A 27,078-nucleotide genomic window follows, 5' to 3' on the forward strand; every position below is an offset into this window, starting at 1 on the left:
GCAGAACCCCCGGTTCTTGTGTCTGACATTTTATTACTAAAACTCCTTTCATGCGGACTTTCTGATTAAGTCGGCCTGTCTGGGTTTTTTTTTCAGGCGGTCCTGATTGGAAGCTCCATGCAGGTGTATGGACAGGCGGATGTAAACTGACTTGTGTCTAATTACATCTTCCAACCTCAAGTTCGTCCAGGTCTGGGGGGGGGGAGAAAGAGGACTGCGTCTTTTTTTTTTTTTTTTTTTTTTTTTTTCCTGGACCTAAACATGATGGATGGGAGGTGGCAGCCCATAGATCCAATACCGGTCTATTATATTGCAGCTTACCAATTCTTAGATGTGACGGCTGCATTCATTTTTCTTTTCTTAGGATTTCTTTCTTCTGTTTTCATCGGGTAATCCTGCAAGTAAGTCTCTTGTTTTTTTTTTTTTTTTTTTTTTTTTTTTTTTTTTTTTCAAAAGAACAAACTCCCCTTGCAGATTGTATTAAGTTGCATTGATGAGACAAACCATTTAACACTGACAGGGGTGCTCACAATGATCATCATTTATTTGTGTAAAACCTTTATTGCAAAGGTGCCACCTGTGACCCTTCATCCAGATTGGGGGCGCTCTAATACAGGAGGTGTTACTGTCTCCTGTGCTCCTTCATCCAGAGTGGGGGGGTGGGGCTCTAACACAGGAGGCGTGTTATTGGCCACTGTGCTCCTTCATCCAGAGTGGAGGGTGGGGTTCTAATACAGTTGGTGTGTTGCTGGCCACTGTGCGCCTTCATCCAGAGTGGTGGGGACGCTCTAATACAGGAGGTGTGTCACTAGTCGGAATCACCAGGTAAAAAAAAAAGCCTAAAAAGAGAATACGAATGCGGCCGCCACATCTAATGATTATAAGCTGCAATATATGACATTTTTTATTTGGGTTTAATACCGCTTTAGGATTGTCTTGGAAAATACATTCTCCATGTAATTGTTTTAGCTGGGGGTTCACACTTGTGCAGTGTGGGACAACGGCATGTGATTTGTACTACATTTATGTGCAAATCACATGTGATGTCTGTGCGGTGCAATCTGGGCCTTTCTGTCCACACCAAAATGCTGGACCCTTTTTTTTTTTTTTTTTTCTTTTCTTTTGGCCAAGCCCAGAATTGGATCACCTGGGTGTCCACATCAAGTGATTGGATTCGGATAAATCGCAACGGTGTTTTGCGAGCTGTTTTGCGGTGTTGTTAATTTTAAACGTTGACACCCACAGCAGATCACATGGACGCTGTGCGATTTCAATCCAGGGCAGGAAACACACAAGATTCGCTGCATTTCCCACATTGCATATATGTGAACCTAGGCTTAATCTGAATGGGATTTATTTATTTGCAATCCAAGCGGGTCAGCATTAATGTGTAATTTCCTCCTTCTTTGTTCACTCCTTCGTTTCTCCCTCACCCTTCGTTTCTCCCTCACCCTTCGTTTCTCCCTCACCCTTCGTTTCTCCCTCACCCTTCGTTTCTCCCTCACCCTTCGTTTCTCCCTCACCCTTCGTTTCTCCCTCACCCTCTCTCTTCAACCCCTCACCCTCTCTCTTCACCCTCACCCTCTCTCTTCACCCTCACCCTCTCTCCTTCACCCTCACCCCTCTCTCTTCACCCTCACCCTCTCTCTTCACCCTCACCCTCATCTCTTCACCCTCGACCCTCTCTCTTCACCCTCACCCCTCTCTCTTCACCCTCTCTCTTCACCCTCACCCTCTCTCTTCACCCTCTACCCTCTCTCTTCACCCTCACCCTCTCTCTTCACCCTCACCCTCTCTCTTCACCCCTCACCCTCTCTCTTCACCTCACCCTCTCTCTTCACCCTCACCCTCTCTCTTCACCCTCACCCTCTCTCTTCCACCCTCACCTCTCTCTTCACCCTCACCCTTCGTTTCTCCCTCACCCTCTCTCTTCACCCTCACCCTCTCTCTTCACCCCTCACCCTCTCTCTTCAACCCCCTCTCTCTTCACCCTCACCCTCTCTCTTCACCCTCACCCTCTCTCTTCACCCTCACCCTCTCTCTTCACCCTCACCCCTCTCTCTTCACCCTCACCCTCTCTCTTCACCCTCTCTCTTCACCCTCACCCTCTCTCTTCACCCTCACCCCTCTCTCTTCACCCCTCACCCTCTCACTTCAACCCTCACCCTCTCTCTTCACCCTCACCCTCTCTCTTCACCCTCACCCTCTCTCTTCACCCCTTCTTCTTTTTCACCCTTCTTCTTCTTTTTCACCCTTCTTCTTCTTTTTCACCCTTCTTCTTCTTTTCACCCTTCTTCTTCTTTTTCACCCTTCTTCTTCTTTTTCACCCTTCTTCTTCTTTTTCACCCTTCTTCTTCTTTTCACCCTTCTTCTTCTTTTTCACCTCTCTCTTCTTCTTCTTTTCACCCTTCTTCTTCTTTTTCACCCTTCTTCTTCTTTTTCACCCTTCTTCTTCTTTTTCACCCTTCTTCTTCTTTTTCACCCTTCTTCTTCTTTTTCACCCTTCTTCTTCTTCAAAAAGAAGAGCTCAGCTGGTATAAGAAAAGCCCCGGGACAAAACCCCGCTTCAGTCTACTTCCACACACCGTATACTCCACATCTCCAGTAAAAACACTCCGGTTGGAAGTCTTCAGGAAGACCCTCTGAGAAGAAGTGTGACTTACCTCCGAAGATGAGGTGGGGAAATAAGCGTCCTGTGGTCGAGCTCGTACGCTTGAGAGAAGAATCTGAAAAATCTGGAGGACAACGTTTTCAAAGAGAAATCTAACAGTGAGAATGGCACGGATCAGGTGAGACCTTATCTGTTTACTTGGCTTGGTAAAAGATTGACTTTCTTATCTGCTCTTTTAGCTTTACCATAATCCAAGAATTTATTTTATAATAAATAATAAACAGAAGTCCCCTACTTAAAACGTTCCTTCACCCTGTTTGAAAAAAATAAATAAAAAGGTCCTAGTTTCATAGGTGCCGATGTTTGGTGCGAAATCACTCATCCATGCCCCTTTTAAAGAGATTTTCACCCTGTAAAAAAAAAAGTTTTTGCCAGTCTTTGGGTCCCTGGCACCTCCATAATAACTGTGGGCAGCCAGCTGTGGACTCCTTGCAGCTTCAGTCACCTTCCCTCAGCGCAAGCTGCATTTTGTGACTTGGCCTTCAGCCTCCTGGGACCTGCAGTGTGTTCCAGAAGGTTGCGGACAGGGAGAGCTTCCAACCAAATCGCTTAGGTGATCCGACCAGAAGTGGGAGTGGTTACCCTGTCAAACCCCCCGACCCTCCCCATCCCCCCACCCCCCCCCCCACCACCACCACCACCCTTCCTAGTCAAACAAAAAAAAGTTCCAAAAGCGGAAGAGGAGAGCATACTTTATTATCATAAAAGAATAGGGAGTTGTTATCCTGGACATCTCCTTTGTGTTGGTTCACTGGCTGTCTTGCCGATCCTTTGGCTTTATTTGTTTTGGAATCTTTGACCCAGAATAAATATAGAGATAAAAAGCATGCTAAAAAAAAAAAAAAAGTGTCAGGATCCTGCTTTTTTTCTTTGTTTGTTTTTTTCCCTGAATTTTTTATATTGTCACTTTGCAGACAATCAATGTTTTTGTCAGTATTGGTATATTCCAAAAGCATACAATCCACTTCAGAAAACACAGTAATTCTGTACAAGGTGACAAATAATTCGTTATCTCTTACAGAATTGTGCAGATTATGGATTAAACTTGTAGTTCAGTAAGAAAATTGGTTCAGAGGAAAATTGTCAACAATTTCATTCTATCTCTCCCAATTTGGGATGGGCTAATTGGTGGTACTTAAAGCGGATCTTTGCCTGCCCAAACCCCCCCCCCCCCCCCCACACACTTTTTTATGGATAAAAGACCACGCCTCCTGTGAAATAACACCCCCCCCCCCCCCCCAAAAAAAAGGACACCTTGTAAGTAGGGCTGGGTAAAAAAAAAATCGATTTAAGTCTTGAGAGGCCAAATCGATTCAACATTTAAGCAAATCGATTTCTTTTTGTTTGTTTTTTTCACCAGGACTGGCGCTGACACCGCACCGGTCTTGAGGAGCTGCGGACAGGAGGTTTTAGGCGAGGCCGCGGCTTCGGCCTAGTCCGCGAGGCCGGACGCCGAAGCTCCTCAGGACCGGCGCGGTGTCCAAAAAAAAAAAACAAACCGTGAATCAAGTGTTTTTTAAATCGCCCAGCTCTACTTGTAAGTAGCGGGGAGTGGAATGGAAAGGGTGGATTGGAGGGCCGTTCCCTCAGAGGGTGAAGATCCGCTTTATTATTGCCCACAGATTATAGGGGCAGTCAGTTTAACAACTATAATAGAACGATTCTGACAACTTAGGTGCAGATAAGTGGGGGGGTAATAAAGACAAGAAAACAGAAGTGGTGAGAATAGAAAAGGAGCAACCGTGATACAAAAGTCAATGTAGTCCATTCATCAGAAGTATAGAAGGGGGGGGGGGGGGGAGGGGTGGTGTATCTGTTGTAACCAGTTAAGGGGCCACCAATGTAGCTATGACTTGAGAGCTGGTTTCACTTCCTCCATGCTCGCCTCCAGGACTTTCCAGAGCCTCTCCAATCCTATGGAACTCCTTACCCTAATCTGCCCACTTATCTCCTACTCTATTAGCTTTTAAAAGATCCCTGAAAACCATTCTCTTCAGAGAAGCCTATCCGCCCCATACCTAACAACTTTATTTTCATTTTCTCCATCTGATCATCCCCCCCACAGCTATTACCTTTTGTTCCACTTGACCCTCTCTTCTAGAATGTAAGATCTAACGAGCAGGGCCCTCTGATTCCTCCTGTATTGAATTGTATTTGTAACTGTACTGACTGCCCTCATATTGTAAAGCACTGTGCAAACTGTTGGCGCCATATAAATCCTGAATAATAATAAAGGGAAGTTTAGCTTTAACACCTCCCTCTCCCCTCCCCTTCCATGGTTTTTGGAGGGTTTTTTTTTGTGTGTGTGGGGGGGGGGGGTGTTCCTGGGCAACCTTCTGGGACATATCACAGGTCCTATGAAACTGCAGGACCATTCACAAAGTACAATGCAGCTTGTGCATGCACAGTGGGCAGCCAGCTGTTCAGGTCCATATCACCTGATTTTATTTATTTTTGGGGCTCAAAAGTATTTCAAGAGGAAATAAACCACTGCCTCCTTTCTCCCTTTCTCCTTTCTCCTTTCTCCTTTCTCCTTTCTCCTTTCTCCTTTCTCCTTTCTCTTTCTCCTTTCTCCTTTCTTCCCTTTCTCCTTTCTCCTTTCTCCTTTCTCCTTTCTCCTTTCTCCTTTCTCCTTTCTCCTTTCTCTTTCCTTTTCTTTTTTTTTTTTTTTTTATTTTTTTTTGCTTCTCGACCCTGCAAAGTAAAGACATAATGTGCTAGTATGCATCGCATACTAGCACATTATGTGAAACTTACCTGCAAACGAAGCCCTCGCTGTCACTGCTGGAGGCCGAATCCATCTTCTCCCCGTCTTCTTTCCGGGTCCATGGACTCTGACTGTGTGACTGGCCGGCGCCTGCTTTGGGAGATGCCGGCCACGGCACGGGGCTCTGAAGAAACGGCACGGGTGGCCATTCTTTCAGAGCGCATGCGCCGATAATGTCATCGGCTGCATATACAGTAAATAGATATTTACAGTACCTATAAGTAGGGTTGCGCCGATACTAGTATTAGTATACGAGTATTTGCACAAGTATTTGCACAAGTATCGGTACTCGTGCAAATGCACCGATACCTGAAACCGATACTTTCAGGCTCGGCTCTTTTGAGCTGTCGGTGGTTCTCCTCAGTGTTAAGGAAGTTCGGTAATTGGAGCTGTCAAAAAAAAAAAAAAAAAGCAGCCAGCAATGTTTATTAACAACATTGCTCAGCCACTGAAACCTAAAATTAAAAAGAAACATTGTTTCTTTGTGTATCTTTCCGTTTCTTCATCTGCAGATCAAAGGGATGAACAAATGTTCCTCTGATAAACCCCTTATTAACCCCTCATTTACTGTAATCAGCCTTAATTAACTCCCTATTCTCCTCCATTTAATTATTTCCCTGCTTTTTTTTTTTTTTTCTTTTGTTCACGTCTAATTTATAAACGATAAACAATTAAAACTTTTTTTTGTTTGCTTTGTTAGTGAATATTTCTATATAAATATTCACTAACAAAGCAAACAAAAAAAAGTTTTAATTGTTTATCGTTTATAAATTAGACGTGAACAAAAGAAAAAAAAAAAAAAAGCAGGGAAATAATTAAATGGAGGAGAATAGGGAGTTAATTAAGGCTGATTACAGTAAATGAAGGGTTAATAAGGGGTTTATCAGAGGAACATTTGTTCATCCCTTTGATCTGCAGATGAAGAAACGGAAAGATACACAAAGAAACAATGTTTCTTTTTAATTTTAGGTTTCAGTGGCTGAGCAATGTTGTTAATAAACATTGCTGGCTGCTTTTTTTTTTTTTTTTGACAGCTCCAATTACCGAACTTCCTTAACACTGAGGAGAACCACCGACAGCTCAAAAGAGCCGAGCCTGAAAGTATCGGTTTCAGGTATCGGTGCATTTGCACGAGTACCGATACTTGTGCAAATACTCGTATACTAATACTAGTATCGGCGCAACCCTACTTATAGGTACTGTAAATATCTATTTACTGTATATGCAGCCGATGACATTATCGGCGCATGCGCTCTGAAAGAATGGCCACCCGTGCCGTTTCTTCAGAGCCCCGTGCCGTGGCCGGCATCTCCCAAAGCAGCGCCGGCCAGTCACACAGTCAGAGTCCATGGACCCGGAAAGAAAGACGGGGGAAGATGGATTCGGCCTCCAGCAGTGACAGCGAGGGCTTCGTTTGCAGGTAAGTTTCACATAATGTGCTAGTATGCGATGCATTATTATCTCTATATATCTCTAATATAATATATATATATATTTACACATTTCACATTGAAAAAGCTAAATAGCTAAATTTAAAAAAATATATATTTATTTCATTTGTAAATAACTTTTCAATGCTTTGTACCATTGCTGACAGTTGACGTTAAAACAAAACAGTTGCGGTAAGTATCGGTAATTGGTATCGGCGAGTACTAAAAAAAGTATCGGTACTCGTAAAAAAAAAAAAAAGGTATCGTGCATCCCTATCTATAAGTAAGCCTTATAGGTACAAACAATCGATGAAAGTTTATTTCCACTTTCAGACAAACAGCCAGGCAAATCGTATTTTCAGAAAAGAGCTAGTAGAGGCATTGAAAATCGATTGTCTTAAAGCGTTTTGTGTTGCATTATTTGCTGTGTATGTGAAATCTCTGTTGTCTGTTATGTGAAGCAATCTGGTTCTGATCCCAGCAGGAAAGTGGATCCGATGTCTCTGCTCCCAGCACACACAGCACTGCAACTACAAACGGTGTAAGGAGAAGTGTTAGGAACAAAAAGCTTCAATATGAGACCCTGGAGGAGGAGAAGATATCCTCTGAGACAGACGATGCAGCCAGTCTGCTGGCCAACATGAATGTTAACCCTAAAATTGTAGAAGAGGAACCGTCCACGGATGAATCGGATAGTGAGGAAAAGTCCGATCAGGTAATGTCTCCTGCATTGCTTTTACTGTGCAGGTGAGGTTTATTGGCGGCAGGTGTGAATTGATGTTTTGTATAAAACAGAGTTGCGCTAATTACATCACATAATAACAGAAGATGTTATAAACAAAAAAGTCCGTAAATCAATCCACCAGTAGTAAATTAGTGAATCTTGAATGTTGCTAAAAGATTCCAACAGCTGTTTCATCACATATGGCGACCCATCACATTTGGCTACCCGCGGGAGTGCGCATGCGCGACGCTGCCATATGCGTTCCAACACCGTTGTTTCGTCAGATTGGGCGACCCGTCAGAATGCGTAATGGAAGTGACATTCCGCCGCCGCCATCTTCCTACATCCTGCACTCCTCCAATGGTAAGGATACACTGAGAAGGGGAAAGCGGACATCTTGTTACACCCACCGGAGTTTTGCATTTTACACTTAGTTTTAACGGTAAACTGAGTTTATATAATGAAACACAGTACTTAGAACTCCGTCTGACTGGTTAGATGCTAAGTTTTTAAAGCCGTGAACTTCTGTCAGATTAGCAAACCTATGACAAGCAGGCTTGACGCTGCTTTTAAAATTCAACATCTAACGAGTCAGACGGAATTGTAAGTCCTGTATTTGACTAGATAAAGTCACTTTACTGCTAAAAGTAAGTGTAAAATGCAAGACTGGATGTAAGAAGATGTCCGCTTTCCCCTTCTCAGTGTATCCTTACTATGGAGAAGTGCAGGGTGTAGCAAGATGGCGGCGACGGAACGTCACTTCCGTGGCGGTTTTAGTGTGCTCTTTTGTCCTAAAACTGTTGGAACGCATATGGCGGCGTCGCGCATGCGCACTCCAGCGGGTAGCCAAATGTGATGGGTCGCCATATGTGACGAAACACCGCCACCAACAGTAGAATTGGCTGCTTACCAGCTCCAAATGATCCCTCGTTACAAGGGGATCCTTCAATGCATTTTGGCTTAAACCCAACCCAGGCCTTTCTCCTGGTTATACACGGCTCCCCTGTATTCGTGGCGTCACTTATTGGATTGGATAAACGGTACACCCAAAAGATAAAAGGCTCAAGCGTGGTGTAAAATCTTTTAAACATTTATTGAAGTAAAAAATAATGCGCTTAAATCAAGGTGAAATTGTAAACGCCTAAAGTTTTGTGTACCTGGCCGGCACACAACCAAACAAACCTGTCCTTCCGGGACACGAGGGTGATGGTGACATCAGCACGTTGCTCCTCCCTACGCAATTCGACAGATGACGTCGTCCAGGGGCACCAATAAGTCACGCTATGTAACCAGGAGAAAGGCCCGGGCTGGATTTAAGCCAAAATGCATTGAAGGATCCCTTGTAATGAGGGATCACTTGGAGCTGGTAAGCAGCCAATTCCACGGTTGGTGGCGGCACTGTTGCACAAGGTGGTGGATGGTGGAATTTATTAGCAACATTCAAGATTCACTAATTTACTACTGGTGGATTGATTTATGGACTTTTGTTTATACCATTGTCTGTTTTTATGTGTTTAATTAGCGAGATTATATTTTATACAATATTGTTGACAGTAATTATGTCATACAGGAGAATTGCTGCTTGATTCTTTTAAATTTTAAAAATGGCGCAGTTTTTCCTTCTTTCTTTCCTATATTGACGTTAGCTGCGGGTGTGAATTGAGCTGCGTTACCAGTTTCCACATTCTTTAAAAAAATACTATAAAAAAAAATAAAGGGGTGGGGGGGGGGGGGCCAAAAACCCCTCCGGCCTAAGGATTAACAATCACGCGACTAATGTGATTGACTGTCAGAGTGGTCACATGATTGGGAGTCGGTCCATTCGGCTAGCAGTTGTTAGTCGGGGCCGAGAGCTGTCTGGCTGCTTGGTCTCTATGCTGGAAACGCGCCTTTCAGAGCCGAAACACCAGCCGCCCAGCAATGCATGTGTGCAGTGGGTCGGCATTTATCTCATCCTTTTGCCACAGCAGGTGTGTTACATGGGCAGCAACCGATTAAAATGTTCGTTGGCTGGATATCTTGTTGATCCAGTGGATCGATGCTGCAAGTCGCTGCTCCAAAACTTGTATTATACAGGAGAAGAGTTCTGACTTCACTTGCTGCGTACTTGTTTCTGATCAGTGATTCAGAAAATAATGAAACCACACGGCCAAGCAACTAGTATTTTCCAGAGATCAGCATGGGCACTTTTTTTTTTTTTTTTTTTCCTGCAGGTCTTTAACTCATCTATCTATCTATCTATCTATCTATCTATCTATCTATCTATCTATCTATCTATCTATCTATCTATCTTTTTATATATTTTTTTTTTTTCTGGCAAGGAAGCTCTCCTGTGCAGATTCACGTACCTGCACGTGATCCTGCACTTTGGGTCTGGGGCGCGGTGACCCGCTCCCTCTGTAATTGGACATCGTTTGGGACACAGGCAGAACAGCAGTCTGCCAATGTAAACAAGGCAGGTCGTCGTTCTGTGAGAAGGGAAGGAGGAACACTGATCTTTACCTTCCCATAGTACAAGCACCTCCCCCCCCACAGTTAGAAAGCACTCTCTAGGAACGCATTTAACCCTTTGATCACCCCTAATGATAACCACTTCCCAGCCAGTGTCATTAGTACAGTGACAGTGCATATTTTTAGCACTGATCACTGTATTAGTGTCACTGATCCTCGTTAAATTTTAAATGACCTACAATACAGTTCCCCTGCTAATACGCCCCCCCCCCCCCCTGTACAGGGCTTTTAGACTTAGAGCATCAGCAATCAAACAGGCTTTTGTTTTTTGCCACGTTTAGTTTCACAATGTATTTTTTGCTTTTCAGGAACAGGTGGAACTCTCTGCATACGAGCGTGCAAGACTGAAAAATATAAAGGAGAATGCAAAATTCCTAAACTCCATAAAATTGCTGGAGGTTAGTTTGTGTTGAAATATGATCTTTTATTATGGCCTGTAGTGTTATCCCCCTTCAAGTGAACTCTATACATTGTAAACTTATTACAGGTTCTTATTGTCCTCTTGATATGAATGTCATACTCCTCAAGATCCCCTTATTGCAACTCTTTAAAAGCATCCCACTAAAAATGTACCTCACTGTTGCAGAGTTCTGTAAACCCTGTGATGAGCTTTTTTGTTCTTCATATGCTGATCCCCCCCCAAATATCCCTAGTACCAAAGGTTGCTGATATTATCGTAAGCCAATTCCACAGAGGTGTCCCTTTGTACACTACAAATAAAGATTGGTCTTTGGAACAAATGTTAACATTTTTATGTACATTTTAATTCAGATTGATGTTATATTGTTTGTGTTTATTTTTTTATTTTTTTTTATTACTAAAGTCTGCAGCAAGCCTTCAGCCACCTAAAAAGAAGAATCAGAATCGTGTTTTCAAAAGGTAAATCTATTCATACATAAAGGTTTAATCCAGCGGCGCGCACTAAACTGTAGTTTGAGTATTTTGTATCGGGTTTGACTTTTTACTTCGTAAAGAACAAATCTTAAAATGTCTACTGCGCTATTCTCTTCCACTATTTTCTAACCTCCTCCTGCCAGCCACATGGATATATGCGACCTCCTCCTCGGTGGGTGGGCTTTAATGCAGAATGCAGATAGATAGATAGATAATATGTATGTGTGTGTGTATAAAAATATCTCTCTATCACTAGATCTCTATCTCTCTCTCTAACTCTATCTCTCTATCACTAGATCTCTATCTCTCTCTCGATCTCTATCTCTCTCTCGATCTCTATCTCTCTCTCGATCTCTATCTCTCTCTCGATCTCTATCTCTCTCTCGATCTCTATCTCTCTCTCGATCTCTATCTCTCTCTCGATCTCTATCTCTCTCTCGATCTCTATCTCTCTCTCGATCTCTATCTCTCTCTCGATCTCTATCTCTCTCTCGATCTCTATCTCTCTCTCGATCTCTATCTCTCTCTCGATCTCTATCTCTCTCTCGATCTCTATCTCTCTCTCGATCTCTATCTCTCTCTCGATCTCTATCTCTCTCTCGATCTCTATCTCTCTCTCGATCTCTATCTCTCTCTCGATCTCTATCTCTCTCTCGATCTCTATCTCTCTCTCGATCTCTATCTCTCTCTCGATCTCTATCTCTCTCTCGATCTCTATCTCTCTCTCGATCTCTATCTCTCTCTAGATCTCTATCTCTCTCTAGATCTCCATTGCCGCGTACACACGAGCGGCCTTTACGGCAGACTTTGCCAGGCGGAATTTTCAACGTACTTTACGACGGACTTTCTGAATGAACGGACTTGCCTACACACAATCCACCAAAGTCCGTCGAATTCGTATGTGATGACGTACGACCGGACTAAAATAAGGAAGTTCATAGCCAGTAGCCAATAGCTGTCCTAACGTGGCTTTTTGTCCGTCGAACTAGCATACAGACGAGCGGACTTTTCGACCGGACTCGATTTCGACGGATTGATTTAAAACATGTTTCAAATCTAAGTCCGTCCAACTTTTGAGAAAACAAAGTAAAAATAAAAGAGAAGATAAAAAATTAAAGCACCCTCATCCCTCCGTCCTTGCACGTAGAAGCGAACGCATATGTAAACAGTGTTCGCACTACACACGTGAGGTATAAAAAATTGCTGCGCAAATACCATGTGACATAAAAAAAAAAAAAAGTACAACCTTTTTATTCTCTAGGATCTCTGCTAAAAAATATATGTTTGGGGTTCTGAGTAATTTTCTAGCTAAAAAAAAAAAAAAAAATACAGATTTTTTTTTACATGTAGGAGAGGAGTATTAGAATTGTCCTGGGTGGGACCTGGTTAGCAGTTGTGCACTGTAAAATAAATTTTGCGATTTTTTTTTTTTTTTTTTTTTTTTTTTTTTTTTTTTTTCCTCCTCATATCACATAAGTGTAACATTTTGTATATTCGCGTTTTATAGACCCATTATTAATATAGACTTCTATTTTTTGGGCGGGTTCTTTTTCTTTAGAGAGAAGCCTCAGAACACGGGGAATACAGTTGTTCGCCGTTCCATGCGCCTGCAGAACGTAGCTCCTTCTCAAGTCAAACTGCAAGAGGAATCCCCGGCCGTGGAAGAGAATGTAAGAGGCAGAACAACGCTGGCAATTAGTGTGTACAGTAGATGAAGTTGGGCAACGAAAAAAAACTTCTTCCATTGGTTTGAGTAGGGAAGGGTCGAAGCCTGTCAAGCTATTGGTGTCTGGCTTGTTGGGGAGATTTCTGTTCACTTCCTGTCCCAAAGACGCAACATGAAGTGAAAGTAAATCTCTGCGGACGGAGAAGAATTTCTTTTGTTGACACCAGAACAGATTTCCCTTCACTTTTTTTGTCCTGGTGACATTTCTAAAATGTTGGATTTTTAGAAATTGAATCCCTGATTGCAGCTTATTGGTGGCGCCTCATCGGTGCAGCCAAATTGGTGCACATCGGTGAAGGAAAAAAAAATTGCTTATTTGTAAAAATTTTATAACAAACTAAGAAAAATAGTGTTGTGTTTTTTTTTGTTTTTTTGTTTTTTTTTGTGTGTTTCATTCATTTAGCAAAAACTAAAAAAAATCCCAGTGGGGATTAAATGGCACAAAAAACAAACTGTCTCAGAAAAATGATAAAAATGTAATTTTGATACAGTGTTGCATGACCGCGCAATTGTCATTCAAAGTGTGACAGCGCTGAAAATTGGCCTGGGCAGAAAGGGGGTAAAAGCGTCTGGTATTGAAGGGGTTAAAGTGGTTGTAGATCTCCAGACATGAAATATGAACAAAGCGGATCCCTCTATAGCGTGTACTTGACTTGGGATTTTTATCATATGAATAGTCACTCTTGTGTCCAACAATAAGATTTCCAACGTGTGGCAAGGTTGTACATTTTATTTTTTTATTTTTTTTAAACATTCGGCATCTTTCATTGTGTATATTTTACAAGTTCCTGTGTTTTTTTGTTGTTATATAAGGTGCGGCTTATGAAACCTCCAGGTCCCATTGAGATGATTCCAATGAACCAACAGGATGACGATCAGGCAATGGACCAATTCATGAGAATGTGGACTTCAATCAGCCAGGTCTGATATTAGGAAGTTTTTTTTATTTTGCTCATCATTTTGCTCATCATTTTGCTCATCATTTTCCTCATCTTTTTCCTCATCTAAATAAATATTGACTGATTTAACCATATGACGTCCAGCCGGAACAAAGAAAGTCCCTCTCGGCTGTCATTTTGCAATGGTGTGGGCGCAATCTGTCACTGGCTGTGTCCACCAGACACAGTCAATGACTGATCACGATATCGGCCCACTGTCGCTACCATGTGACCAATCGCAGCAGATCACATGACAGTTGTAAACAATGGATGGCTTTTTTTTTCATGCCATTCATTGTGTACAATTCTGTTGCTAGCCGTGATTGGCCCTGTCCGTACCATGTGATCACTGTGACCAATCACAGTCCATCTGTACCATGTGATTAGCTGTGGCCATGATGATGCTGTACTGCACCGTATGTACTTAAAAAAAAAAAAACTTTTTACCAAAGAAATGTAGCAGAATACATTTTGGCCTGAATTTACGAAGAAAGATTATTTGCAAAATTTTATATCAAATGAAGAAAAACTTATTTTTATGTGAAAAAATGATACAAATATAATTTGGGTACAGCGTTGCATGACTGCGCAATTGTCATTCAAAGTGTGACAGCGCTGAAAATTGACCTGGGCAGGAAGGGGAAGAAAGTGCCAGGTATTGAAGGAGATGAGTAACTTTTTTTTTTTTTTTTCTTGATACAGGAGACTATTAAAACCCCAACAAATAAGACTGTGAAAGACCTAAAGAGGTAAGCACGGGTTGAACACCTCAGCAATGGACTTTGTCTGAACAGTTCCTTTAAAAATGTATAGGTACTAGAGCTGCAGGATTAATTGTTAAAAAAATTGCGATCTCGATTCAACCCCCCTCATGATCTTAATCCAGCATTTCCACGATTCTTGTAACAAGCGCAGAACCGTTCCCTGCTCACAGCTGTCAAAAAAACAAAAAGCAGCCGGCAATGTTTATCAACAACATTGCTCAGCACTGAAAGATGTAAAAGAAACTTTGTATCTTTCTGTTCATTTACAGATCAAAGGGATGAACTTCGGTCTGCAAATGAGGTCAGTTTAACCACTTAAAGACTAAGCTTTTTTCTGACACTTGTTGCTTTACACATTAAAATCAGTATTTTTAGCAAGAAAATTACTTTGAAACGCCAAACATTTTATATATATATATATATTTTTTTTAGCAGAGACCCTAGAGAATAAAATGGGGGTCATTGCAATATTTTGTCACCCTGTATTTGCGCAGCGGTCTTTCAAACGCAATTTTTTTGGGGGGGGGGGGGGGAATACACTTCAATGAATTAAGAAAAATAAAAAAAACTAAACCGCAAAATTAGCCCAATTATTATTTTTGTATAATGTGAAAGATGTTACGCCGAGAATCGTCTCTCTCTCTCTCTCTCTCTCATATGTAAACGGTGTTCAAACCACACATGTGAGGTATCGCCGCGATCGTTAGAGTGAGAACAATAATTCTAGCACTAGACCTTCTCTGTAACTCAAAACTGGTAACCTGTAGAAATTTTTAAACGTCGCCTATGGAGATTTGTAAGTGTCAAAGTTTGTCGCCATTCCACGTGCGGGTGAAATTTGAAGCGTGACATGTTGGGTATCAATTTACTCAGTAACATTATCTTTTACAATATAAAAAAAAATCGGGCTAACTTTACTGTTGTGTTTTTGTTTTTTGTTTTTTTTCTTATTTTTTTACTTTACTTAAGTATTTTTTCCCAAAAAATTGCGTTTTGTAAGACCGCTGCGCAAATACGGTGTGACATAAAGTATTGCAATGACCACCATTTTATTTTCTAGGGTGTCTGAAAAAAATACACAATGCGTGGGAGTTCTAAGTAATTTTCTAGCATTCTATTTTTAACTTGTAAACGCTAAGTGTAAAAAATAGGCCCAGTCCTTTTTAAAGCGGAGTTCCACCCAGAAAAACATTTTTACATTTTCAGAGTCCTTTTATTACTATAAAAAAAGATTTGGAGTAAAAAAAAAAAAATTTTAACTCACCAGAAATGCCCTGTTGCTAGGTGGTGGCTCCTAATCTGCCACTTCCGGGTCCGCGGTGCTCCACATTACTTCCTCCCTCCGCCTGTGCTCCTGGGAAATGTGAGTCATCATTTCCCAGGAGGCAGTGGGCAGTACTGTGAGAAAAAAATAAATCTACGGCCGCCGGAGCATCGGCATGCGCGAGATCGAGAGGTGCATGCTGGTTACCCAGCATGCAACTCAATCGTTTTTGTTTTTTTTTGTTTTTTTTTTTTTTTTATCGATCGACTAATTTCGATTAATTATAACGCACATACAGATCCAACTACTTTTAGCTGATTTAGCACCGTTGTTATGGCAACGGCCGCAGCCGGACATAGCGGGGCATGGCTAGGACGTCACACGTCATAATCTCAGCCTCACTGTAGTCAGTGCCTGTGCCTGGATTACACAGTCTGCGGGCATCTCCCACTGTGTGTCTCGGAGCTGAGTGTGAAAACTTTGGCCGCGCTGTGAGAAAAGTCCCGCCCTCCTCCTAGATCAGCTCGTGTGATGGACAGAACACTGCGCCTATAGACAGAACACTGTGTCTATCACACGAGCTGATCTAGGAGGAGGGCGGAACTTTTCTCACAGCGCGGCCAAAGTTTTCACACTCAGCTCGGAGACACACAGCGGGAGGTTCCCGCAGACTGTGTATTACATATAGTGGAGGAGGGAGCGGAGCGCTGCGCTGCAGCCACAGCTTGGCCCAAAGCGGCCCCAGGGCAGGCAGCCTACCGATCAAAAAAAAAATGTGATCGATCAAAAAAAATTAACGATTAATCGAGGAATTGATCTTTAATTTGCACAGCCCTAATAGATATACTTTATCTAAGTTGCTAATGAAGTGTGACGGAATGCCTGTAAGAAAAAAATTCTGTGGCCGGAACTCCACTTTAAGTGGTTAAGGTTCACATCTATTCTGAGTTCCTTTCAAACATCCGTGTGACGATTTTCTGTTCCATGTCACTTGTCAGCTATGAAAAAAGTCTGAAAAAAATGAAGCTGCGAGCGGAGGATGTTGCCAAAGTTGTTCCTGGTCGAATATTTTCTGTAGCCATCCATCCCTCTGAAAGGCGGACACTTGTGGCATCCGGAGATAAGTACGGGAATGTTGGACTCTGGAATGTGGTAAGTGAATGGACTCTTATGTTATCTGTCAGTTATCTGAGGACCTCTTCATGATTATTTTTTTTTTTTTTTTTTTAATGGCGCCCAGAAGAATTTGAACTATTTGGAGAAAATTTATGATCACCACTAAGCCCCCAGGTTCACATCCACGTGGTCTCCCTACGGCTGTGTTTGCTCGGGCGCAGCAGCCTATTCATTTGAATGGGCTGCTGTACGGTGATGATCATTGTAACAGCAAATGTTTTTGACCTGTCAAGAATGGGTGCCAGGATTACTAGTGATCTGTGATTGGCTACAGCTAATCACATGGTACAGGGTGCTGTGATTGGCCCACAGCTATCACATAGTACCTGGGCCAATCGCAGCATAGGAAACACAGCTGTTATGAATTAAATTTATTCATAAAGGCCTTGTTGACCATGTGATCACCTGATCCCCCTGCTAGCTGACACAGCGGTCATCAGAGTGGCGTGCTGCGTGCCCCCTAAACCAGAACAGGCTGGATGAAGTACACGTACGTGATCCAGCCTGCCCATGCCGGGCCGCCCTCCCGCACTAAATGTCCGCGGGTTAAAATATGTCAAGGCAAAATGAGAAAAAAAAACCATAGGCAGTACATCTCTTCAATACACACACTTGCCCACGTTTTACACCTTTTAACCACTTGCCCCCCAGTAGGTTTGCCCCCCCCCCCCCTTCATGACCAGGCCATTTTTTGCGATACGGCACTGCGTTACTTTAACTGACAATTGCGCGGTTCGTGCGACGCTGTACCCAAAATAAAATCTATGTCCTTGTTTTTCCCACAAATACAGCTTTCTTTTTGGTGGTATTTGATCACCTCCTGCGGTTTTTTATTGTTTGTGCCATAAACATAAAGACCCGACAATTTGGGAAAAAAAAACAATATTTTTTACTTTCTGCTATAAAACCTTTAGAATAAAAAAATTGAAAAAAAAATCTAATTTCTTCATAAATATAGGATAATATGTATTCTGCTACATATTTTTGGTAAAAAAAAAAAAAAAAAATCCCAATAAGCGCATATTGATTGGTTTGCGCAAAAGTTATAGTGTCTACACACTATGGGATAGGTTTATGGAAAATGTCTTTTTTTTTTTTTTTTTTTTTTACTAGTAATTGCGGCGGACGAATATATATATATATATATATATATATATATATATATATATATATATATATATATATATATATATATATATATATATATATATATATATATATATATATATATATATATATATAATTTCGGCAAGAGGTTAAAGACACTGCAAATGAATACCAATTGATTTGGGATGATTGGTTCAAACACAAGCTTTGCCAAACATGGAAGGCAGCTGTCAGTACTGGCCCCACCAGCATTCCCCCACCCTGCAGCTCCACGTACACACACACACACACAAATGGGTTGGGGATGCTTGTGACCTCATTGAACTAGTATGGCTGATTGGGCCAGCACTGAGGGCCCCCTTTCCGGGGGGCTCAGACTAAACCAATGCACTGCAGACCGGGAACAATCGACAAGAGCTGCAGTTTTGGAGTTGCTCTGACCCAGTCGTCACTCTAGACCAGGGATATGCAATCAGTGGACCTCCAGCTGTTGCAGAACTACAAGTCCCATGAGGCATAGCAAGACTCTGACAGCCACAAGCACGACACCCAGAGCCAGAGGCATGATGGGACTTGTAGTTTTGCAACAGCTGGAGGTCCGCTAATTGCATATCCCTGCTCTTGACATTACAATTTCGGTCCTGGTCAGAGTCGCTCAAATCCTTACACTTGTCCCTTTTTTTTTTTTTTTTTTTTTTTTTTTTTTTTGCTTTCAACACCTTAACTTTAGGGACAACATGTTCACTTGCTGCCTAATATATCCCACCGACTTTCAGATACCATTGTAACACGATAATCAATGTTCACATTACCTGTCCAGTGTATGGGGGGAGGGGGGATGGTGGCCCTGACTTTGCACCGCTGTGGTGAGAAATTCACAGATCCGCTGAAGGGCACCTGTGTTCATCTTTATTGTTTTGTTTTTTTTTTTTTTTTAGGATGACAATTCAGATGAAAAGGAAATTTATATGTTTGAACTCCATTCACGTGGCGTCAGCCGCCTGTCTTTCTGTCCATGGAATCCGGCTCATTTGCTGTCGCTCAGCTATGACGGCACCGTGCGCTGTGGAGATGTCACTCGCTCTGTCTTTGATGAGGTCAGTGTGTGTGTTCTTCTTCTTCCTTTTTTTTTTTTTTTTTTTTTTTTTTATATTTTTTAAATCTTGCATTTTCTGTTCAAAAAATGTTACATTGTAATAGTTATGGGTTTTTTTTTGTTTTTGTTTATTATAAGCCCTGGTTCACACTGCCACGACTTCTCATGCGACTTGAGAGTTCAATTTCGCATGACAAGTCACGCCCCATTAACTGCAATGGAACTGTTCTAATCGGTGCGACTCAAGCCGATCCGACCTAGGAAAGGGTTCCTGCACTACTTTTGGTGCAACTTCGCCACAACTTGAAGTCGTATGCAAGTGCAAGTTGCGGTGAAGTAACGCTGGGATGTATTTGGCCGCTTTTATTGCATTTAGAGGCAGCAGGAGGGGACGCCCCCTTCCCTCCCAATCGGAGAATGGATCTGGTGGTGGCACCGTTTTTACCATAGAGCTGCTCATGGACCAGATGGTCCCTGGCCATCTCTGACCCTCAGAGGCTGGAAGGAACGTCATGACATCGCTTCCGGCTCTGGCAGATGTAAACGCTGGCATTTTCTTCTTTTTCGCTGGATCAATATTTTTTTTTTTTTTTTATTTTATTTTTTTGATCTCAGGCTTTCCAGCATAGAGGAGAGATGTGGGGATTTATAGACCCCAGATCTCTCTGTAAAGAGGATCTATCTTGCCCTATTCCAAGGGATGTTTACATTACTTGTAATAGGAATGAAGGAGATCAGAAAACTAAAAAAAATTAAGGAAAAGTGTAAAGTGTAAACTTTTTTTTTTTTTTTAATGCCCCCTTCCCCTCGTGCTTGCACACAAAAGCAAAGGCATATGTAGGTCGCATCCACATATGTAGACGGCGTCCAAACTACACATGAGAGGTATCGCTGTGATCGTTAGAACGAGAGCGATAATTCTAGCACAAGACCTCCTCTGAAACTCTAAACTGGTAACCTGTGTAAGATTTTAAAGCGTCGCCTATGGAGAATTTTTAGTTTTGGTGCCGTTCCACAGGTGTGTGCAATTTTTTAAAGCGTGACATGTTTGGTATCGGTTTACTTGGCGTAACATCAACTTTCACACAGACAAGTAAATTGGTTGTCCGGGTCACTTAGGATATGGTTCCTATTCCTATGCAGATCCCCGTGAGGCTGGCTTAGTCGTAACATTTATTCCATTTCCTTTTTATACATCTATTTTTCCTCTGGCTGATATACCACATGCCCCCTATATGCTTATCCATCTTTGGTTGGATCTTTGAGTGGTTGGCCTGCAGTTTTTGCCCCTGCCTGTCTGTCCTTGACCCCTTGCTGGTTGCATGACCTCACCATTCCTACTGGGGAAAAGAACCCGTTCCAGGTGTCTGGGCCACAAAAAATCTTCTCAAATAACGGTGCTGGCTCAGTATAGAATAGCATATAGAAAATAACTACTGGTGCTTACTCATAGCGTTGAGTAAGCACCAGTAGTTACGGTGTGAAACATGTCGGCTGTTGCTTTCATCTTTTGCTGTATGGTTTTTAACCAATAAAGAAATTGTTGTTGGAGTGCGGCCATCCGGATTGAATTATTTTCTATATTCCTACTGGAGACCCCCCCCCATAAGATGTGCCGCAACAATTTAAAGCTCTAGATCTGGTCTATTCATCTATGCATATTCCACTTTACGTCCCCTGAAGAAGACCGTTTACAGTTGAAACGCGTTGGTAATATTTGGTGGTTATCTAAATAATAAGATATGATACATGGTATTCTCACTCCTGATTAGGAGATATAAGCATTAGATGTGAAGTCATGCTGTCTAGACTAGAGAAATTTCAATACCGCTTTCATGCATCTTAAACATACTGTCTTGTTGAAAAGCACTTTTGTTATGTCATGATGAAATCTGTTGAATTATTTTTTTATTTTAAATTACAATTTTTTTTTTTTTTTTTTTTTCAAAATGTTTTTAAATTGCCTTTAAAAATCCTAAGAATGAGGACCTGTTTTGTGACCTAGAGGAATTTTAACCTTGTTGTTCAATAAAACATTTACTTTTTTACTATAAAATGTACTTGTCTGTATAATTTTGGCTGCAATAAAGTCCCATAGGAGATACATATGAACTTTTTTTACATGTTATCCAATGTAAAGGGTGGAAATTTTAAGGTTTTGTTATAGAGAGAGATTTTAAATAATTATCTAAATGTTCCTTGGCCATGGACTTGTCGGTTTCCTGGTACTGTTGTGATTTGTAAGGCTTGTCCTGATTTTCTCTACAGATCTATCGTGATGAGGAAGAAAGCTTCTCTTCCTTCGGTTTCTATTCAGCTGATGGTTCTGTCCTGATAGTCAGTCACTGGGATTCAATGCTATCACTGATGGATCGCAGAACCCCTGGAACAACCTATGAAGTACGATCGCCTGTAGACTTATCGAGCCCCCGCACTGTTAGTGTTCATCCATTGCAGAGAGAGCTGTGCGTTGTGGCAGGAGCTGGGTAAGCCTCGGACCACAAGTTTTTCTTTTATTTCCTGGTTTTGTTGCATGCTGCAATTTTCTATTAGGTTTAAGTCCTCATGCACTCGGACGTTTTTACAGCTGCTTTTTTGAGCTTTTTTTTGCAGCTTAAAAAGGCCTGTCTATGTTAGTCTATGGCTTCATGCCCACCTAGGCGTTTTTGAACTGCAAGTGGCATAGGCGTTTTTAAGCTGTAAAAAAAAACCCAGGACCAGTGGGTTCTGAGAGACGTTTTTCAGCTGTAAAAACGCTAAAACGCTCAAAAACATCATTTACCAACATTTTTTAACGTTTTTGATCCATTGAAGAAAAAAAAAATTTGAAAAAAAAAAAAAACGCTAACGCGGAAAAACGCTCAAGAACGCTATTGCAAAAACGCTGAAAAAAGTTTAAAAAAAAATCACTGCAAAGATACTGGCGTTTTCATAACGTTATTTTAACAGCCTGTGTGCATGAGGGCTATATCCTCTGAATTCACAGTGCTGAAGTAATGGTAAAGCTTGATTAGGCTCCATGCCCACAGCCGCATATATTTGACTTTTTAATTAATATCATCAATTTTTAGATGAATATGAATTTATTGGTGACCATTATTGGCACCTTTTTAGTGCAAGAAAAATGCAGTCTGCAGTCTCTAACCTTCTCTTGCATCATGTCTGCAATCTCTTAAACACACTGCTAATGGTATTCGCAAAATTTCCATTCGGTGCACCTCTAGCAGACATCATACAGGAGATGGTCAGACTGCAGACATAGTACAAGAGATCAGTGCAGCCTCGCCGGTGCCTGTGGGATGCAGCCTCGTTGGTGTCCGGATCAGAGCGGCGATCTCCAGCTGTGTCACGGAATTGGATTTGAATTTCCCGGCCGCAAAAACAATGTCCCGCCTCCTGTGATCACGTCACACTGATTCAATGTCCCGGGATTGGATTAGTGTGCCGTCTATCACAGTAAGCGGGACATTGTTACTACGGCTGCCCGGACAATTTAGCTCCGTTGCACAGGGAGATCGCCGCTCTGCAAGGAGAGGAGGAGGAGGGAGGGGAGGACAGGACCTTGAATGCATTCTATGCATTTAAGATAAGAAACCTTCTGTGTGTAGCAGCCCCCCTAATACTTACGCCGAGCCCCATCTCTATCCAGCGATGTCCACGATTTCCTCAGCTGTCCGACACTCTCCTCCTGATTGGCTGGGGCACAGCCGCGGCGCCGTTGGCTCCTCGGCTGTTAATAAAAGTCAGTTAGCCAATCAGGGGAGAAAGGGGGTGGGGCAGAGTCGGGGCTCCGTGTCTGAATGGATACACGGAGCTCTGACTCGGCTCGGGTGCCCCCATAGCAAGCTGCTGGTCTATGGGGGCACTCGTCAGGAAGGAGAGGCCAGGAACAGTAAAGAGGGACCCAAGAACGGGAGGATCGGGGCTGCTCTGTGCAAATCCACTGCAACAGAGCAGGTAAGTATGACATGTTGTTTAAAAAAAAAAAAAAGCAGGATTTTACAATTACCTTAAAGTGGTTGTAAAGGCACAAGGTTTTTACCTTCGTGCATTCTGTGCATGAAGGAAAAAAAACCTTCTGTGTGCAGAAGCACTCCTAATACTTACCTGAGCCCCCTCTTGATCCAGCAATGTCCACGAGAGCCTTGCCTCTTCGGGGACTTGCACTTCTGATTGGCTCTTTGGCTGCAATTGCTATTGGCTCCTGGTGCTGCCAAAAGCCAATCAAAAGACAGAGGGGGAGGGGCTGAGCCGCGGCTCCATGTGTGAATGGACACAGCCGTGGGTCGGAAGCACGCCTGCTTGGGTGCCCCCACAGCAAGCTGCTTGCTGTGGGAGCACCCGGCAATAGGGAGGGGCCAGGAGCGCCAAAGAGGGACTGAGAAGAGGAGGATCCGGGCTGCTCTGTGCAAAACCATTACACAGAGCAGGTAAGTATAACATGTTTGTTATTTTAGGGGGGAAAAAAGAGTTAGTATCTTTTAAATTGATACTAAACGCACACTGTCTAATTTACATTGTCTCTTCTATTTTTGGATGTGGCTGACCGCTCTGTAATTATTTGAATAAAAAAACATTGAAGTACCTTTTTTTCCTATTCGATATCCAGCTGTCACATGACCCAGCTCTCTCCTAGCCTGTCTGCAGGGAAACATAAGCAGGGGGAGCTTCTAGTCCTGCTAGTCTAGTAGCCGCTGGTCACATGTTCAAAATAAAAAAAATTAGCCTTTGAAATACTGAGTAAAAATAAATATTATCAAATTGTCAGACAAATATATATTTGAAATCAAATCTTTATTATTTTTTGGCAAGAACATGGTATTGGCGGATTTCTGTCAGTCGCGGGCTGTGTCACGCAGCCTTCGTCTTTGAATAAGAGGGAGGTGAAGCCTCCATCAATCTACATGTAAGGTCCCCCCCATTGGGTTTAGCTGATTAGTGGGCATGGAGGAGGAGGAAGGGGGTGGACTGTCATTGTGTTATATGCCCACATGTGTGACTCTATAGCAGGGGTCTCAAACTGGCGGCCCTCCAGCTGTTGCAAAACTACAAGTCGCGAGGCATTGCAAGGCTGACAGTTACAAGCATGACTCCCTCAGGCAGAGGCATGGGTAGTTTTGCAACAGCTGGAGAGCCGCCAGTTTGAGACCCCTGCTCTATAGTGACATGGGCCACTCAGATGTAATGGGGAGGAAATGCTCCGTATGGAAACTCACTGAAAACCGAGCATGTGCAGAGCTGCCAACACTGCTCTGCAATATCCCTAGATGAATTGGGGACATGGACGGACAGAAGGGGGAGATAGAGAGAAGTAGGATCAAGCAGGTTTTTTGCAGAATACAGAAAATGAATCTCATAGTGACTGAGTTGAGTATGGACAGCATGGAGTACACCATTTATTGATCCGATTTTTTTTTTTTTTTTTTTTTTTTATGAAGTGGGTTTAGAGACACTTTAGGAACATGCAGAGCCAGAGTTTCTGATACATGTGTGAAATACATGGAAATGGTCTGGCAGTAACCCGAGCGGCCTGCATGGTATAGGAATAGTGCCGGAGCTATCAATACCTCCTGTGTAAGAGAAGCTTGCAGTGCGGAGTCAGCAGAGGGAAGACATTCATATGCGGAAGTATTTGGAGACGTGCCCTGTGCAGCGATTCCAGTCTGCCGTCATTAGAGACGGATAAAGTGCTCGGAAAAATTACCTTTTTTTTTAAAAAAATCTCAGCCAAAATGTGACCGAGCCTTTATGAGAGACGAGGAAACTGCAACAATCTTTAATTTCTGTGGGTTTTTCTCTCCTTGCAGAGACGTCTGTGTTTATGACGTCAGACAGATCTCCAGTAAGAAGCTTCGCCCCGTGGTCTCCTTACCTGGACATTCGAAAAGCGTGTCCTCTGCATACTTCTCCCCCGTCACCGGCAATCGTGTCCTCACCACCTGCGCTGATGATCGCCTACGGTAACAAATGTTTTATTTTTGTTATTAAAATATAATTTTTTATTAAAATTGTATGCTGACATGTAGTATATGCCTGTAATAACATCAACATGCAACTAAAGTGGTTTCAATTAAATACCGTATTTATCGGCGTATAACACACGCACCTTCATTTTAGGAGGGAAGTTTTCTTAAATTTTAAATAAAGAACTTAGAAGCAAAAAAGGTCAGTGCCCATCAATGCAGCCTCACCATTGTTATCAATGCAGCCTCACCATTGTTATCAATGCAGCTTCACTATTGACCAACTGCAGCTTGATCGATGCCATCTGCAACTTCATAATTGCCCATCAATGCAGCTTGATCGATGCCCATATGCAGCCTCACCATTGCCATGAATGATCAGTGCCCATCTGCAGCCTCACCTCAGATTACTGCTGCCTCGGAGGGGTCAGGGAGGGGGCGGGACGAGCGCCGTCAGATTACATACAGCAAGAATCTCCTGTTTACTCGGCGGCCTCTTTAATACAAAGTTCTATGATAGACAGAACACTGGTCCAATGGCGGCCCAGGAGACGGGACTTCCTATGACCGAGGCCGCTGAGTAAACAGGAGATTCTCACTGTATGTAACCTGACAGCTCTCGTCCCGCCCCCCCTCCCTGTTCCCTCCTAGGCAGTCCAAATTGCAGTATCGGCGTACAACACGCACACACTATTTGCACCCGGTTTTCAGGGTGAAAAAGTGCGTTTTATACGCCAATAAATGCAGTAATTTCGTTTTCAAGAAATAACTCTTTAAGAGCCCTTTCACACTGGGGCGGTGCGGGCATTAGCGGTAAAGCGATGCTAGTTTTAGCAGCGCTTTACCGCTGTTATGGCGGCACTTGCGGGGCGCTTTTAATCCAGAGGAAAGGGTTAATAGCACCCGTGTTGCAGCGCTGCCAGGCCGCTTTGCAGGCGCTTCGGCAGAACTGCTCATTCATTTTAATGGGCAGGGGCGGTGGAGGAGGGGTGTTTACAGCGCTCCCCCACCACCTCAAAGATGCTGCTTGCCGGACTTTTTTTTTTTTTTTTTTTCCTGTCCTGCAAGCGCACCGCCCCAGTTTGAAAGCACTCAGTCTTTAATACTGGGGTGGTGTGAAAGGCTCTTTACAGGCGCTATTTTTAGAGCTAGAATGCCTGAATAGCACCCCAGTGTGAAAGGGGTCTTAGAACCAAGTGACTTCATCACAGGGTCGGTCTGCTGACCTTTACTCCGCAGCAAGATCGAGTTTTATGAGAGGAGGTTTTCAGACTCTTGTAAATATCTCCACACTCTGCCTGGAGCGATACTTGAAATAACAGATCCCCAGACTTCCCTTTTTTAGATGTAAATCCCTGCTGTACACTGAATGTATTTTGTTTTTTGTTTTTGTTTTTTTTTTTTTGCTCCGCTCTTTTTTTTTTTTTTTTTTTTCTTTTGCTGAGCTTGCCACAGCAAGAATACCCACCCTCACACAGGATCCAGTGTTGTCCTGCTGAAATCACCTCTTAGCCACCGGATCAGGCACCACCATGGTCATCGGTGATGTCATCAGTAGGCTGAGCCGGCTCATGATGCACCACTAGGCCTGCCCCACTCCTCCCGTTATTAAATGGGGTGACGTGCGGCACTCCCGGTGCCTCCTGGGATATGAACGTCGCCTATCCCAGGACGTGCTGGAGAGCACTGATGTCATTCACCTAGGCGAGTGACGGAGGATGGGAGGGTGGCCAGAAACGTAAAAAACAAAACTGTAAAGCCTGGAAGACACTTTCTGTAACGTTGGCATCAGTGAAGAGCAACCTGACCACCATAATGATTAATGAAAAAAAATGTCCAGTATCTTGCATGCTTCCAACGCAAATTTTCTGAAAGTGTGGGCTTCCTGGTGGCTGTATGGACTCCCCTCCCTGAATCCAACTAGTCCAGGTATTCTGTAATGGATGATAATACCGCCCAAGCCTGCAGGACCCCCTTTCCCTATCCTTTCCTCTAATTCCCACCTTCCCTCTTTGGGAACTACTCCCATCCCCCCCCCCCTTTTTTT

At 42.8% G+C, this 27,078-nt stretch overlaps 1 protein-coding gene across 1 annotated transcript in view; it reads left to right on the forward strand.

The window, feature by feature from the left end:
- The window catches only part of WDR76 (WD repeat domain 76), a 44,570-nt gene that overhangs the window by 11,480 nt on the left and 6,012 nt on the right, over window positions 1–27,078 (forward strand). The window contains 12 exon segments of the mRNA XM_073618249.1: window positions 2,525–2,731; window positions 2,733–2,789; window positions 7,350–7,583; window positions 10,412–10,501; window positions 10,927–10,982; window positions 12,556–12,667; window positions 13,537–13,644; window positions 14,364–14,410; window positions 16,688–16,841; window positions 18,911–19,069; window positions 21,337–21,554; window positions 24,876–25,028. Of these exon segments, the coding sequence (XP_073474350.1) occupies window positions 2,672–2,731; window positions 2,733–2,789; window positions 7,350–7,583; window positions 10,412–10,501; window positions 10,927–10,982; window positions 12,556–12,667; window positions 13,537–13,644; window positions 14,364–14,410; window positions 16,688–16,841; window positions 18,911–19,069; window positions 21,337–21,554; window positions 24,876–25,028 (1,448 nt within the window). The 5' untranslated portion in view covers window positions 2,525–2,671.

This window comes from Aquarana catesbeiana, linkage group LG03 (genome assembly GCF_042186555.1).
Source record: "Aquarana catesbeiana isolate 2022-GZ linkage group LG03, ASM4218655v1, whole genome shotgun sequence".
NCBI classification, from domain to species: domain Eukaryota; kingdom Metazoa; phylum Chordata; class Amphibia; order Anura; family Ranidae; genus Aquarana; species Aquarana catesbeiana.